At 51.1% G+C, this 15,308-nt stretch overlaps 1 protein-coding gene across 9 annotated transcripts in view; it reads right to left on the reverse strand.

Annotated features, from left to right (window-relative positions):
* Positions 1 to 15,308, reverse strand: part of ESYT3 (extended synaptotagmin 3) — a 47,546-nt gene that overhangs the window by 25,214 nt on the left and 7,024 nt on the right. For 8 of the 9 annotated variants that reach the window (XR_009448536.1, XM_059663818.1, XM_059663815.1 and 5 more), the window contains exons 2-3: positions 7,073 to 7,114; positions 4,423 to 4,557 (exon numbers count right to left, since the gene is read on the reverse strand). Coding sequence is in view for 8 of the 9 variants with exons in the window: in XM_059663818.1 (XP_059519801.1) it covers positions 4,423 to 4,557; positions 7,073 to 7,114 (177 nt within the window). In the remaining variant the exon portion in view is untranslated. The remainder of the gene's footprint in view (positions 1 to 4,422; positions 4,558 to 7,072; positions 7,115 to 15,308) is intronic. The other variant, XM_059663816.1, reaches the window with a different exon arrangement.

Here is a 15,308-nt window from a genome sequence, read left to right on the forward strand (position 1 = left end):
TCACGTCGCCATCTGGGGACTTCAGGAGCACCACCCAACCCAGCTTGGGGTGGGCAGAGGTTAGAGAAGGCTTCCTGGAGGTGGCATTTAAGCAGTTCGGGCAGATGAGTAGGAGTTGGCCCCTAAGGGCAAAGGAAGATGCAGGGTCCCCGGCTAAGTGATCTGACCCTCGGAATGTAAGAGCCCCACGCCAGGACCACAGTCCCCAGGCTCTGGGCCAAGGGCTGAGCTCCTAGATCACCTTTCTTCCCCCTCTGCCCACTCTCCTCCTCCTGGCAGTGGCACTGGAGGAGGGTCTGGTTATTATTTAGCAAGAATCAAAAATAGGAGAATCAAGATGGCGGCACAGGTAAACACCTGTACTTGCTGCCTCTCACAATCACATCAAAATTACAACTAAAAGACGGAACAACTATCATCCAGAACCACAGGAAGGCTGGCTGAGTGAAAGTACTACCACTAGAGAGGTAAAGAAGAAAGCGCATTGAGACCGGTAGGAGGTGCAGAGGTGCGGAATGGGCTGGCACCCGGGTGCACTGCTTTTTTAATCAGGAGAGAGATAGAAGCTCCCGCTTGCTCTGAACTCTAGTTCCGGGTGAGACTCCGGGGGACCCAGACACACATGGGGAGAAACTGGACTGTCTGGCATCAGGGCAGGAATGCGAGGGCGGCCTTCTTTCAGATGGAGGTGCTCACAGCAGTCATTGTTCCTGCGCTGGGAACTCCCTGGTGCAGGGCTGACTGGCAGCCATTTGCTCCGCCCTGGTGATTCCCTGAGCCCCTGCCCCACCCGATTTACAACCCACCCAAGCTGTGCGCAGCGGCTTTTGCATATGAGTGGCCTGTCCTTTATCAGCCTAAAACCTGTCAAACAGGCAGCAGCGGGATCAGGGAGCCCCAAAGCTATTAAAAGAAGGCCCAACGCCGGCAGCAGCAGCCTGCCTTGCTTCACAGCTGGGCCTTGTCTGGGCACTTCCAAACCCAATACAAAGAGGAGGAATCTGCAGATCTCTCGGTAGCTCCTGCTGGGAGGCCCCAGGCAGTGGCTGACTTTGCACCTCCCTGCGGACCCAAGAGCCAGTGTACCCAGTGGTCAGTGTGAGACCATACCAGATTACAACTCTACACATCCATAAGCAACACACTCAAGGGGCAGACTCAGTGAGCACCAAAGCCCCACTGAAGCAAGTCCTGCCCCATAGAGATGTCTCCTGCACAGCAGCTCTTCCATTGTAGACACAGCCAATTGGCCTGGAGGTCAATTCCTCCCAGTGATACCAACAGCAATCAAGTCTTAACTACAAGACGGTGCACACAGCCCACAAAGGGGTGCACCAAGAGTGTCCACCTCAGGTGACTGGGGAGGCTGAGCCACTGGGCCCTATAGGACACCTACCACACAAGGCCACTCTATCAACTCAAGGAGACTTAGCAGCTCTACCCAATACATAGAAACAAACACAGGGAAGCAGCCAAAATGCAGAGACAAAGAAACATGTCATAAATGAAAGAAATGGAAGGAAGCAAAATACTGGATATAGAGTTATTACTCAAACATCTTCTAGAAACCTCCAAGAAACTTAGTGAGATCTTCAAGGATCTTAGTGAGAATGCCAAAAAAGTGGAAAAGGACCAATCAGAAATTAAGCATACACTGACTGAAATAAAGAATAATAAAGGTAAAGGTACAAATTATGAACAACAAATACATATCTATCAACAAGTGAATCTAAAAATCAAACGAATAAAAAATCTCATGAACAGAATAAACTGGTGAATGTAATAGAATCAGGGGCATAGAAAGGGAGCGGACTGACAATTCTCGGGGGGAAGGGGGTCGGGGGTGCAGGAAGAGATTGGACGAAGATCTTACACGTATGGATGAGGACAGTGGAGGGGCGAGGGCCTGGGGTGGGGTGGGAACCAGGTGGAGGGGAGCTATGGGGGGGGGGGATGGAGAGGAACATCCATAATAATCCGAATAAAGATTTTTTAAAAAGAATCAAAAATAAATTTCATTTGAATTTGATGCACATACTGAAGCAGACGGGGTGAGACTCACTAAGGTCTGGAATTTAGTGTGAAATGCGCTTTAGAAAAGATGCCAAGAGGGACAGAGGCATGGGCATGTGCTAAAGCATCACAGCAAACGGCTCACTGGGTAATCCAGATGTTCTCTCAACTTTGTTTTTGAAAAGTTTCATAATAAAATATTAAAGGAAAAATGTGATCAGACTAGAGGAAACACTTCATCATCTCTCTATTCTCCTAGAAAGTGATGTTTACATATGCACTGTCCCATGAAAAGTTATCAAAGAGCACAGAGCCAAACATGCAGGGAAAACAGTACGATAGGGGCACGTTGAGCAGTTAATTAAAATTATGTAGTTTTTCCAGAGTGTTTGATTTGTGTGGTATGTCAAATGTATAAGTTGCTGTGGTTTATTTTCTCATTCTCATATTTATTTAACATTCATTTTTGTCCTCATTTTACACTCTTTTTCTTTAAGGGAGTTCCCAGAATTGTAGAAGCTTCAGGCCCTCAGCCCCTGGCTCTACCCTGGCCCCCAGGGCTTTGGGGATAAAGGCCAGAACAGCCAGTGGAAGCCTGGGCTGTAGGGGGAGGGAGGGGCGGGGAGGGGGGTACGACATAACTGACTTCCCACAGCCTGGAGCCTGCTGCTCCCAGCGGGTCGGTGTGCGGACACCTGTGAAAGCTCAGCAGCCCCAGAACCCCGTCTGAGGACGGCTGCCCTCCTGAGCCCCCCCACAGGGAGGAAGGAGAGCCATCCTGTGTGCATCTGCTCTGCGCTGCAGGGCGGTCCTAGCCCAGGGCTCACAGCAGGCGAGGGCTCAAGGCTGGGTTGGGCCGCCCTGGCGGTCTCTCCAGGGGCCTAAGCACTACCACGCACACAGCCAGGCAGAGTGCCGAGGCCAGGCCCCTCAGTCTCACTCACAACCACCCTTAGAGGCAGGTCCTTTCCTTACAGATGAGGAAACAAGCTCAGAGAGGTTACGCCACTGACCCAAGGTCCTCACAGCACAGAGTGGAGTTGGGCATGGACACAGGAATCCGAGGAGCTGTAAACACTCAGGGGCATGAGGAAGGGCTGTGGTGAGAGCACTGGTCCTGGCCGAGCCCACGAGGGTCACTGACGAGTCCTCTGTGAGCCCCCAAATGGAGAGGAGTTGGGGGGTGGGGGGGAGAAGCTAGGTCGGGGAGGAGACGGGAAGGGCTCGGAATACCAGGAGTCGGGCGGGTACTTCTCCTGCAGGTCCCTGGCCAGGTTCCCCTGAGGTGCAAAAACCATCCTCGGGATCAGCCAGCTCTAGGCCTGCTCCTGCTGCCAGCAGGGGGCGCTCTCCAGCAGTGCCGCATCCCACCGGCACCACCAGACTGACTACCCGCCTGGCTGAGCAGGTTCTCTCCGCCTGCTGAATTCTTCAAATGCCAACTCAGCTATCACCCCTCCGGGAAGCCTTCCCTGACTACCGCGGCCCCCACTCCTGAATTCACGCATTCCTCCACCACGGTGCATACACTGCCATGCCATCATCCACCTGTATATGCATCTGCCTCCACACAGAACAGGGACTTTCCTGAAGGCAGGGACACAGCCACACCCACCTCCGTCTACAGTGGGTGCCTCCCACACAGCCATGCTCCATGTCATACGTGAGTGAACACAGAATGAACAAATGAACCAGCAGATTCTGGGACGAGCCAGGCCTGGCAGAGTCGGAGTGGCATGAGCCAGAATCTCCAGGGCTCAGGCAAGCCTGATCCAGCCCCCACTCGGGGTGGGGGGTCTGTGTGTGGGGGGGAGACATCCGAGCTGGATCCTTGCCCTGGGGCTGGCAGACAGCTCTCAGCAGACTGGCCTCACTCAGACACCTGCTTATTCCAGAGCAGATTAGAGGCCCAGGCCTCCGGTTTACTGGGCGATGACACCCCACGGTCCTCTGCCTGGGGATGCGTTTGTTAAACAGAAGCTTCTTTCACCCCGAGTCTGGGCTCTGGACGCCGACCGTCAGAATCAATGGACTGGTACAGCAACACACCCTGCTCCGAGGCGCTATCCACTCCCAGAGGCCCTGTTCTCCCCAGCTGGTGCCCGGGGGTAGCCAGTGTGACTTGGACATCTTGTATCTGGCTGGCTTCCCTGCATGACATCCTTTCAAACTCTGGCTGAAGAAATCTGGAATTGTTTCCCACCCCAGCTCTGATCCGAGTGGGGCTTGCTCAGATCTGCATAGACGGTGCTGGGACCCGGAGCCAGGGGTCTAGACGGAGGACCAGGGGCTGGGCAGTGCCGGTGGGGGCCGGGCCCCGGTGAAGCCCAGTGGGATCCTTTCCGCCTGCCGTGACGGGGTCGGCGGACAGAGAAAAGGCCCAGCCGCCCTTCCCGAGGCAGCACTGACCTTCCGTCCGAAGTCGAGCTTGGTGAAGGTGAAGGTCCTCAGGTGGACGCTCTTCTCCCGGATCTTGGGCTCGAGTTTCTCCCGGACCTTGTTTTCCATAATTAAGCTCAGGTAGGGCCAGATCTGGGAGATGATCTGTGGGGACAGGAAGAGGCCCTCGGTGGTCAGGTCTGTGTGCCCCACCCCAGACCCTCGGCTGCCTGAATGACGCTTTCAGGCCTTGGAGCTGGCCCTCTCTGGTCTAATCCCAGCCCGCACTAAAAACCTAACTTGAAGTTTCACTTCCAAAATTTAACAAAATTTTATATTTTAAAATTCCATTTTAAATATATGCATATAAGGGCCCCGGGATCCTTACTCTGCACTGCCCATCTGCCTGCCCGCCCATCTGCCCGCCCAGCCGCCGTCTGTGCGCCGCACAGCGCGTAACGACAGCACTGGTTCTCACTCTGGTGTAGGCAGCAGGCCCCCACGATCTGGTGCTGTTTGCAGAGCACCGTGAGACACACAGTCATGCGCTACACCCAGTGATGTGAAGCCCTTTGGTCCTGTGCTAACACATAAATGATCTGAATCCTCACTGTGGGATAAGTGAGTAGCAGCTGGCTAGAAGTTTAAAGAAAAAAAAATCATAGAAGAGAAACAAATTGTTTCCTGTGGATTTAGGCTTTTTCTAGCCATCAGAACAGGCTGCCTTCTCCGGCAAATTTCTATGCAGAATGACCCACGGCTGGTCTGGGCACCCCGTGCAGGGCCGGGGAGGGAAGGCAGCAGAGACGGGCCTGGTGCCCGGAGAGGGTGATCAGAGAGGAGCAGCGGAGGGAGGGCCAGGCAGCCGTAGGCTCCGCGCAAAGGCGTCTTCCTCTTCCTTCTCTCAGGCTGGGGCCTCCGTTTACAGATGCGCCTCCCCAGCCTGGAGGCGGGAGGCTCGTCCCCCCTCCCTCAGGGGCCTCTCTAGGGGCTGGTCCCATCCTCCCGTCTCGCTGCTCTGTCCTTTGCCAAGTGCCTCTGGAGCACTATGCTCTTTGGGACACACTTGCTGCCCGAGTGTGTGGTTCGTCTACGTAACTGTTTCCCATCCGGGAGTCTTAAACCTCTGGTCTGTGTTGATGCAAGACGATACCATGCATGCGGGGGCCTGTGGACTCCCAAGCACACAGAAACACACTACCGGGGGGCACAGGACACGGTTTGTCCCAGAGGCCCTGCCCACAGATATTAATTAATTAATTTATAGAAATTAATCCGCAGAAATCTGTTCCCTCTTCCTAAAGCAGCAAACTCCTTCCTCCAAATTTTACCCAGAGGCCGAGAACAATATATTTTTATTGATTTCAGAGAGGAAGGGAGAGGCAGAGAGAGAGAGAGAGAGAAACATCAGTGATGAGAGAGAATCATTGATTGGCTGCTTCCTGCACACCCCACACCGGGGATTGAGCCTGCAACCCGGGCATGTGCCCTGACCAGGAATCGAACACTGGCCTCCTGGTTCATAGGTCAACGCTCAACCACTGAGCCACGCCGGCTGGGCGGAGACCTCGGCAAAGACATTGGGGTAATATGAGAATGGCAGCCTTAGATGAAAAACAATCGGGCCCTACGTGTTTGGCTCAGTGGACAGAGCGTCAGCCTGCGAACCAAAGGGTTTCTGGTTCGATTCCAGTCAAGGGTATGTACCTAGGTTGCAGGCTCCTCCCCGGCCTGGTCGGGGCGTGTGCAGGAGGCAACAAATCAATGTGTTTTTCTCACATTGATGTTTCTTTTTGTCTCTCCCTCTCTTTTCCTCTCTCCCTAAAAATCAAGGGGAAAATATCCTCAGGTGAGGATTAACAAAAAACACAATGAGGAAATCCTTTTTTATATTTAACCTAAGTCATTCCTGTCCAGAACAGAGGCGAGGTTTGTGTTTAAGTCTCAAGGGGGACTGCATGCACCTTCACATACAGGGACAGCTTTGGGCAGGTCAGGGAGGAACAGTCTGATTTCTCACTGTAAGGGGAGGGAGCCTCAGAGCCCACCCTGGGCACCTGCAGCCGAGCCCACAGGCGCTCCCTGCGACCCTGCAGCAGTCACACCTGTGATGACAGCCATCCCGGCACCCGGCACCCACAATGCACCAGGCCCTGTGGTGCATTAATCGCCTCACTAATCCTCGCACCAAGCGCACGGGCAGGGACCATAATCACTCCACTGCACAGAGGAGGGAGCCAGCTCTCAGGCGTTCGGCAACCTGCCCGAGCTCGCCCGGCCCGTGCTGGCGGATCTGGGCTGGGAACCCGGCCAAAGCCAGAGGCAGCTGTGCAATCAGCGCCCTCCGCTCCGGGGAAGCTTCTCTGGGCCAGGCCGCTGGAGGCTGCACTTTTCTGTCTGCTCTGTATTTCCTAACTTTCCCGCCGCACCCATGCATGACTGACACAGGGAAAAGCATGGTTTTTCAAAGAAAAGCAAGTCGTTGGTGACAAGAAGAACCGGGAGGGAGGTAAGGGCTAAGGGGAGAGACCGGAGAAGACCACCACCCCTGGGGCAGGCAGGGCCTGGGCCCACATGCTGCCCGCCCCGCCCCTCCGCCCCATCCCTGCAGGTGACTCAGCAGAGGGCAGGGGGCGGCCCTGGAGTGAGGTCAGTCCCACGCACGGTGCCCTGGCCTTACCTTGTTGGCCCACTCGACCCGCTCCACGTCTGGGAAGTGGATCTAGAAAAAAGAAGGCCCGAGGGGAAGTTAGACTGGAGACCTGCACGCTCCTGGAACCGGACAGGCTGCCTGGGCAGGTCCCCTCCCTCCCGCAGGCGCCTGGCCAGCGACTCAGCCGGCCCTGCCCTCAAGGAGCAGCCCGGCCAGTGGGGCAGCCCGGCCAGTGGGCAGCCCGGCCAGTGGGGCAGCCCGGCCAGTGGGGCAGCCCGGCCAGTGGGGCAGCCCGGGCCAGTGGGGCAGGCTGCGAGAACCAGACAGCACCCACACACGGCTGACACTGACCGGGCACCAGACACCAGCTCCGCCAGTCCCAGGCTGGGGTGCCCTCCTGGGTGGCTCTGGGGAGACCCCTCCCTCTTCTCCCCCGCCTCCCCTTGGTCCACAGGCTGGAACCCCCTCATTCACTTGTGCAAGGAGCCCCCACCTGAGCCTCTCCTCGCATAACACTGAGTTTGCTCCTGGCAAATTCTGTCCCCCTGTTCCTTTTAATGGCCCAATACTCGGGAGAAAAACTAGAAGATGTAGCTAAGCCAAAGGGAAATATTTTATCACAGAATGCCACCAGTGGTAAGGTTGCAGTCGCCTTAGCAGGTTGATACATTTCCTTTCAGTCTTTTCCAGAAGCAAGTATGCGCAGTTTTCACAGAAATGGAGGTCACAGGGCTTTTTTTCACTTAACCATGTACTGTGATTGTGCAGACTCTAATGGTAACTGTTACCAATTTGAAAAGCCAGAAAGGGCATCCTGTTGCTTATTACACTAGCAAGTGGGGGATGGGCTGCTGAGGGGGACCATCCTCAGCTTCCAGGAGCCCCACCCCTTCCCCAGGAAGGAGGCCCCCCACGGGGGCTGGCCGGGGGGGGGTGGGGGGGTGGTGTCCCACAGCAGACATCTCTCCGGGTCACAGCCCCAGCCAGTGCCTGCTGCTGGGTCCTGCACATCCCGGGAGAGGGCAGGTCCCCAAGATGAAGTGAAAATCCTGTTGGCTAACCTTTACCGACCTGCTGGGAAGCAGGGAGCTTACTACCCTCCCACAGGGGTCTGTCTCCACGTGTATCTGCTGAGCTTCTCACCCCCTCCCCCGGGGTTTCTGGGATGGACAGAGGGCAGAGTGTACGGGGCGGCCGGCACAAAACACGGATCGATAACATGGCCACTGCTGCCGCCACGCCCCGAGTCCCAGAGCGCGAGGCCGGCTCGGACAGATCCACCAGGGCCCGCGGCCTCCCCAGGTGGAGAAAGGGCTCACTGTCCAGGGACTGAGCAGAGGTGCCCATGCAGCCCTCACACCAGTGCACACCCACCAAGCCCCGGATGCCCTCAAGGCCCAGACCCTGGCGAGACCACCTGCCCAGGGGAGAGCCATTCCCCAGGAGGCGGAGCACTGGATTCTCGCGGACACAGCGGACACAGTTCTTAACTTGCGAGGTCAGAGAAGCCCAGTCCTCCTGAGGCTCAGGTGCTGAAGGAATACTTCCTGTTCCCAGAAGGAGAGCTGGCCCAGGCCCCAGAACAGAAGGGGATGACGGGGAGGAAGTGGCAGGAGCTGGGGTCGGGCCCCCCAGTCCTGCTGGAGAAGAGCAGCCCGTTCACCACACATTCCCGGCAGCTGCCCCGGGCAGGTCCCACGCTGGGTACCTGGGGAGCGGAGGGTGGGACCTCCCCCTGTCCCTACCACAAGGCCCCGCACTGAAGTAAAAACGCCTGCACGAGGGCTCTGCGAGGGCCCCAGCCCATACCCTGGCCTCAGCCCCCAGAACAGCCCTCCCATCTGAAGTGCAGTCACCTTGACCTTTTCTGTCCCCAGCCAAGGCCGCACATACCTCTCTGTGGGTCTGCAGCACTTCCCTGTTCTCCTTTAATTACCCCGTTCATCACCATCCAGCCCTCACAAGTGGGGGATGAGTGTCCCTATTGCGTGGCTGCTGAGTCTCCCCCGCAGCATTTAGCACACGTTGGAGCTGCTCGCTCTCCCTGCCTGCCTCCTGACCGGACTGGAAGTTCTAGTGGGCTGACTCAGCCTGGGTCCCCATTATAATGGGCCTGCCCCTGGCATGCAAATGTCTTCATACATATTTGAGGAATGAATGAATGAATGAATGAATGAATGCAATGTGCTTGCCTTCAAGGGGCTCCCAGGCTAGTGAAGGAAGCAGGCAAGTCAGGGGTCAGAACCGAGGGGGCGGGCGGAGGGGGCATCACAGAGGAGAGTTTGTTTACAGCTGGGCTCTCACTGGCACCTTCAGGCTGGACTCCTTACGCTCCTCCCATCCTAACCACTGCACTTCCCACTCATCCTGCCCCAGGCAAACTTACATATATGTATGCCCCTTTCTCCCCAGGCAGTTCTGCACCCCTGGGAGCTGAGCGGTTCTCATCTCCTGGACCCTGGAGAGGTGACCCAGGTTGGCCACACTTGGGAACTAAGTCAAAGATCCTGAGCTGCCCCGCAGCTGCTGGATCGGTGCGGCAGGGCGGGGCCTCCCATTTTATTTTTAACAAGCTCCTGGCACGACTCTGGAGTTCAGCAGGGGTGGCTGGGAGGTGCCACTGGCCAGCCCATCTCTTGCTTTAGCGTGACCCACACTCACCCTGACGGTGAGGACGGCCACGGATGCCCGGGGCCCGCACTGATGACCTGTGCCTGGTGTCCCTGGGCCACCCAGGCCTGCACTGGAGGCTTCTTGCTAAGACATTCCTCCAGACAGCGAGCCTGAACCCCCAGACAGAGCAGCAATTCAGACCAAGAGAAGAAGAGACCATCAGGTTCTGCCTCGGGCACGCTGAAGGCCCTCCTCGGCCAGGCGGCCCCGCCATCTCTCCCCAGGGAGCCATACGGCAGCCGGGTGTATGGCTGTCCCTGACTAGGTGTCCCTGACTAGGACTGGACCAGGGAACGAAATGAAGAGACTGACATTTATGGAGCAGCTCCTAGTACCCAGTACTCAGCCCGACGTAGACAAATTAGTCTATTTTTCCATTATCATTGGTCTTTAGGGGATCTTTCCCTACTCCAAATTCTCAGTTACTCTCTGTTTTTATCTACTGGCTTTATTTTTTAGCTGTTGCACTTACATCTACCTCTACAATCTGGAATTTTTAAATAGTGGGTGAGATAGGCTTATCATTGCATTTCTCTCTACACTCTAAGGCAATTTTCTAACATCACATACTAAAAAAAAAAAAAAAAAAGTCCACTTTTCTTTTTCTCCTAACTTGTGAGGCTACTTCCCTCATAAGTCGTGTGCATTTTCATGTGTTGCTGAACTTGGTGCTGAACTTAGCATGGTCTGTTCCTGCGCCATTACCTTCTGTTTTAATCTCTCTGGCTTTGCAGTATCACCTGGGTAGGGTGAATCCCCTCTTTTTGCTTTTCTTTTTTAGGCTGATTCAGAAAACTGTAGGTATTTATACTTCCATATGAACCTTAGCATCATCTTATCAGTCTCAAAAAAAAAAAAAATCCTCCTGGGATTTTGATTGCTCTATTTTTTAATTTATAAATTGTAAGAGAACTGACATCTTTACAATATTAAGTCTGCATCCATGAACAGAATCTTTCCCTTTATTAATTCACATGGCTGTATTCACATAGGATCACAAACTGCGTTCTATGAAAGTCCTGGACATTTTTGTTAGCTGACTTTGCCGGTTTTACGGTTATTAGAAATTTCATTTTCTGGGCTACTTGGTTGAAACCTGTTACTAGCTCTAATCACTCACTGATTCCCAGAGGTTATTTACATACATTTATAATCTCCAAAAATAACAACTGTTGTTCTTTGCTCCCTGCCCTTATCTTTATTATTTATTTCTCTTGGGTGACTAGCAGGGTGGTAGCGAGCATCTCTACCTTGTCCCTGACCTCAAAGAGAACTTTCTAACACACTGCGGGCCAGTAGTTTTATTGCTAACTTTACCCAGTGGCCAGATAAGTTTCTACTGAACGAGTGAGTACAAAAAAACGTTTTACATAAATGTTAAAGGCACGATTTAAAATTAAACACCTATTGCATTTTGAAGTTATCACATGTTCTTACAAGCTTACAACTTTTTAAAGAATTCTCGTGATTGGCCACAAGCCTTCGAACAGAAAACACGAGAATTCTCGTGACCCGTCCGCAAGGTGTTGAGCACGATTTTTGCTGAACATTTTTAGAGGACGGCCTCTGTCAGGAGGAGGAAGTTCCCTTCAAATCCTACGCTCCCGAGAGCTTCATTATTTAAGGGTTTGAGCTCCATTCAATATTTTCTCATATCTAGTGAGATACATTATTTTTCCCCTTTTGTTCACGAATGTGGTCAGCTAAACTGACGTTTCTTTCTAAAGCAGAACCACCTCAAGTTCCTGGGTTAACCCCCCTGTTCGTAGTATGTTTAGTCGGCTGATAGTTCATTGAGGTTTGATACACTCAGGATTTGAAATGATACCTACAACTTCTGTTCTAGTTCAGTTCATATCTGGTTTTGACATAAAGATTTTACAATAAGTCGGAAAATGAGTGAGATAGCCGTTTCCTTATCTTTCTCTTTTCTGGAACGACTTATAACTATAGAAACTATCTGATTCATGAAGTTTAGGATGTCTTACCCAGAAAACCATCTTCGCCTGAGGGGGTGGTAAGTTACCATTGTTCTCTTTAGTGCTTAGCAATGTATTCAAGGTCTCCTCATCTCTTATCGCGGTAATTGTGGCATTCACATTTTTTTCTAGAAGTGTGTTTCATCTAGGTTTTCAAATGTATTGATATGTAGTTGTTTATAATATTTTATTATTTTACTACTAAATCTGTATCGTTATGTCTGTATTTATTCCTTTTTCATTCCATATTGTTTTTTCTTTTTCATAATCAAACTTTGACAAATATTTTGCCTATTGTATTAATCTTCTCAGAAAACTAACTTTTGTTAATTTTCTGTCCCCTTTTCCTTTATTTTAAATTTTCTATTTTCATCCTTATCTTTTTTATTTCCTTCCTTCTTACTTATTTGATCTAAATCTTACTTTGTGGAGTGTATGACTATCTGACCACTGTGCTGTACACTGGAAACTAATACAAATTAATATTGAATGCAAACTGTAATTTAAAAAATAAAACTGTTGCTTTTCTATGTTCTTAGAGTAGAACTCTATGAATCTTAGAGTTGAATAATTTGTTATAAATTCCCCTAAAATTTTTGACATAGTGGTTTCATTGTTTTTCTTTTATAATTTCCACTATCACGTCCTCTTAAACAATGACTTTTTAAAACAGTAATGTTTTTAGAAATCTACACATGAGATTTCTACAGCAATCCATTCATTATTGTTTTCTAATTTCATGTCTTTGTGGTCTGGACAGTCCATAGTGTGACAATTCATTGGAATATATTGATGATGCCCTTGTGGCTTAGTGCGTGATTAATTCCTATGACTGTTCCATGTGTGACCAAGTTATTAATCATGTCCTTTTAATATTCTTTATTCTTGTTTCCTCTTTGTCTACTTTTTTTATTTTCAGAGCAGAATGTGTGAAAACTTTTAAACCCAACTATTGACTTATCTCCTCCATGCAGTCTGTCAGTTGTTGGTTTATATTTCAAGTTTATTTTATACAATATATATGGCCATGATTATATCTTCTTAGTTATGGCTACTCTTATGAGACTACTAGAGGCCTGGTGCACGAAATTCATGCACGGGGTGGGGGGATGGTCTCTCAGCCCTGCCTGCACCCTCTCGCAATCTGGGACCCCTCGGGGGCTGTCCCTCTCACAACCTGGGACCGCTGGCTCCTAACCGCTCTGCCTGCCTGATTGCCCCTAACCACTCTGCCTACCTGCCTGATTGCCCCTAACTGCCTCTGCCTTGGCCCCCGCGGCTTCATCCGGAAGGACATTCGGAATGATGTCCGGAAGGTTGTTCGGCTGTCTGGTCTAATTAGCATATTGCACTTTTATTATTATAGATAATATCTTTCTTTGTCTTTATGATATATTTGAGTTATATTCTATTTTATCTAATATGAAATTGTTTTCTTTGTTTCAAAATTGCCCAGTTATATCTTTCTCCAATCCTGTTTTCAACCTTTTTGAGTTCCTGTTAGCTCATGTTATTTAATACTCACCTTAATTCCTTATTATAAAAATTAATTAAATAAGTAAATGGAGCTAGAGCTGCTATTCCAGAGGAATGGCCTTGCACACCTTATACCTCAAACCTTTGGAATGTTAAAACGGGCAAAAATCACCGTTGGACTTGGCCTAAAGCAGGGGTCCTCAAACTACGGCCCGGGGGCCACATGCAAATACAAATATTGTATTTGTTCCCGTTTTGTTTTTTTACTTCAAAATAAGATATGTGCAATGTGCATAGGAATTTGTTCATAGTTTTTTTTAAACTATAGTCCGGCCCTCCAACGGTCTGAGGGACAGTGAACTGTCCCCCTGTTTAAAAAGTTTGAGGACCCCTGGCCTAAAGCAACAGTATGACCCCAAAAACTGTTTGCAAAGATAACAAGAAAGTAGATATTATGACTAGCGAACTGATGACTACCAGACTGAAAATTCAAAACCTTATTTAGAATTAGCATCACTGTGCTGTGTTATCTGCACCAATGGAAAGGCCTCCTCCTGTCGATGCAACTGTTCCCCTTCCCCTCCTCATAAGTGCTACTGGCTTTGTCTCCTAATCGACACATGCTTTGGGCTTCTGCCTGAATCAGTGCCTCCCAAATAGCTACTCTTTGATCTCAAATAAATGCTTGATGCCTCTTACTTTGAGAGGCCTTTTATTTTTAGGTTAACAAGTTCCATTTTATAGATAAGAAAACTAAGGCTCAGTGGCTACTTAAAATCACCAGCTGTGGCGTGCTGGAGCTGAGTGCGGGCTGTGCTGCAGCCCTGCACCCCACTCGCTCCTCTTCTTTACTTTACACACTATGTTTCCTTTGGGGGTCGAACGACCCTTTCACAGGGGTCGCCTAAGACCATCGGAAAACACATACATAATTACATATTGTTTCTGTGATTAATCACTATGCTCTAATTATGTTTAATTTGTAACAATGAAATTGGGGGTCATGAGGAACTGTATTAAAGGGTCGCGGCATTAGGAAGGTTGAGAACCACTGTCTTAGATAGAAAGTCTAATTTAGCAGAGGGCCTGCCCTCAGACATTTTTATTTGTTCTTCTTGGAGCTGTAGAAGGTGAACAGCAAAAATACAATTATGCCCATTTTACAGATAAAAGACTAAGAGACTGGTGTGCACTTGCCAAGATCAGAACTCAGATCTTCCCATCTGCATTTGATTTGAGCTGAGCCTTCACATATTTTTCTCATTGTTTTCCTCTCCCCCTCTTCCACCTGAGATGTCAGCACTTAAAGTCCATTTATTAGTGTTTTGCTAACCTATTCTTGGCACATTTAAAAGTTAGCCTCTGTTAACCTCAGTTTTCTCATCCACAAGATGGGCACAGCACTGCCCACTCTACAGACTTCCTGAGAAAACTAAATGCGACTCGACAGTGCATGTAAGGTGCTCAGTATCCTTCCTGGCATAGAGGTGGTCACTTGTTGGAAGTTGTACAGACCCTGGAGGTGCAGACACCTCTGAGCTCAGGTGCATGCCAAGAACTAGGTCACCGGGCTCTGTGCCCATTTCTGCTTCACCCAAAGCCCAGCAAGTTCTCTACCGGGTCTCTCGGTGCCTCCAGCTCTGCACAGTGAGAGACCACCGAGACGGGAGAGTAACACGTGGGGAGAGGCTGACACAGCGAAAGTTCAGTCACCTGGTTGAGGCCACAGAGGAGGGACCACAGCTGACTTGTTTCCCTGGCCTCGGCTGACTGGCTGAGGGAGCTGTGCCCCCAAAGACGGCCACGGACAGTGGGCCCAAAGCCTGTGAGGCGCCCTGAGAAAGTCTGCCCACGAGGGGCGCTCCACAATGAGGTGCGGCAAAGGGGCCCAGGCAGGGCCTCTGTCTTGTGTCTTCCCCTCACCAGGCCACTGAAGGGAAGGCAGAAGAAGACAGGTGCCTCGCTCTCAGGCTGAGCCCCAACGTCACTGAGCTTTTGCTCCAATTCCCCACGATGCTGACGGGGAGACACCCACAGCCCCTGGCAATGCAAAGGGCTAGACTCGGGCAGTGGCTCTCAAACTTTTCTGCATAAAACCACCTCCTGGAGAGCTCAGAGAAGCATGGGTTCTTGGT

This window comes from Myotis daubentonii, chromosome 14, assembly GCF_963259705.1.
Source record: "Myotis daubentonii chromosome 14, mMyoDau2.1, whole genome shotgun sequence".
Taxonomy (NCBI): domain Eukaryota; kingdom Metazoa; phylum Chordata; class Mammalia; order Chiroptera; family Vespertilionidae; genus Myotis; species Myotis daubentonii.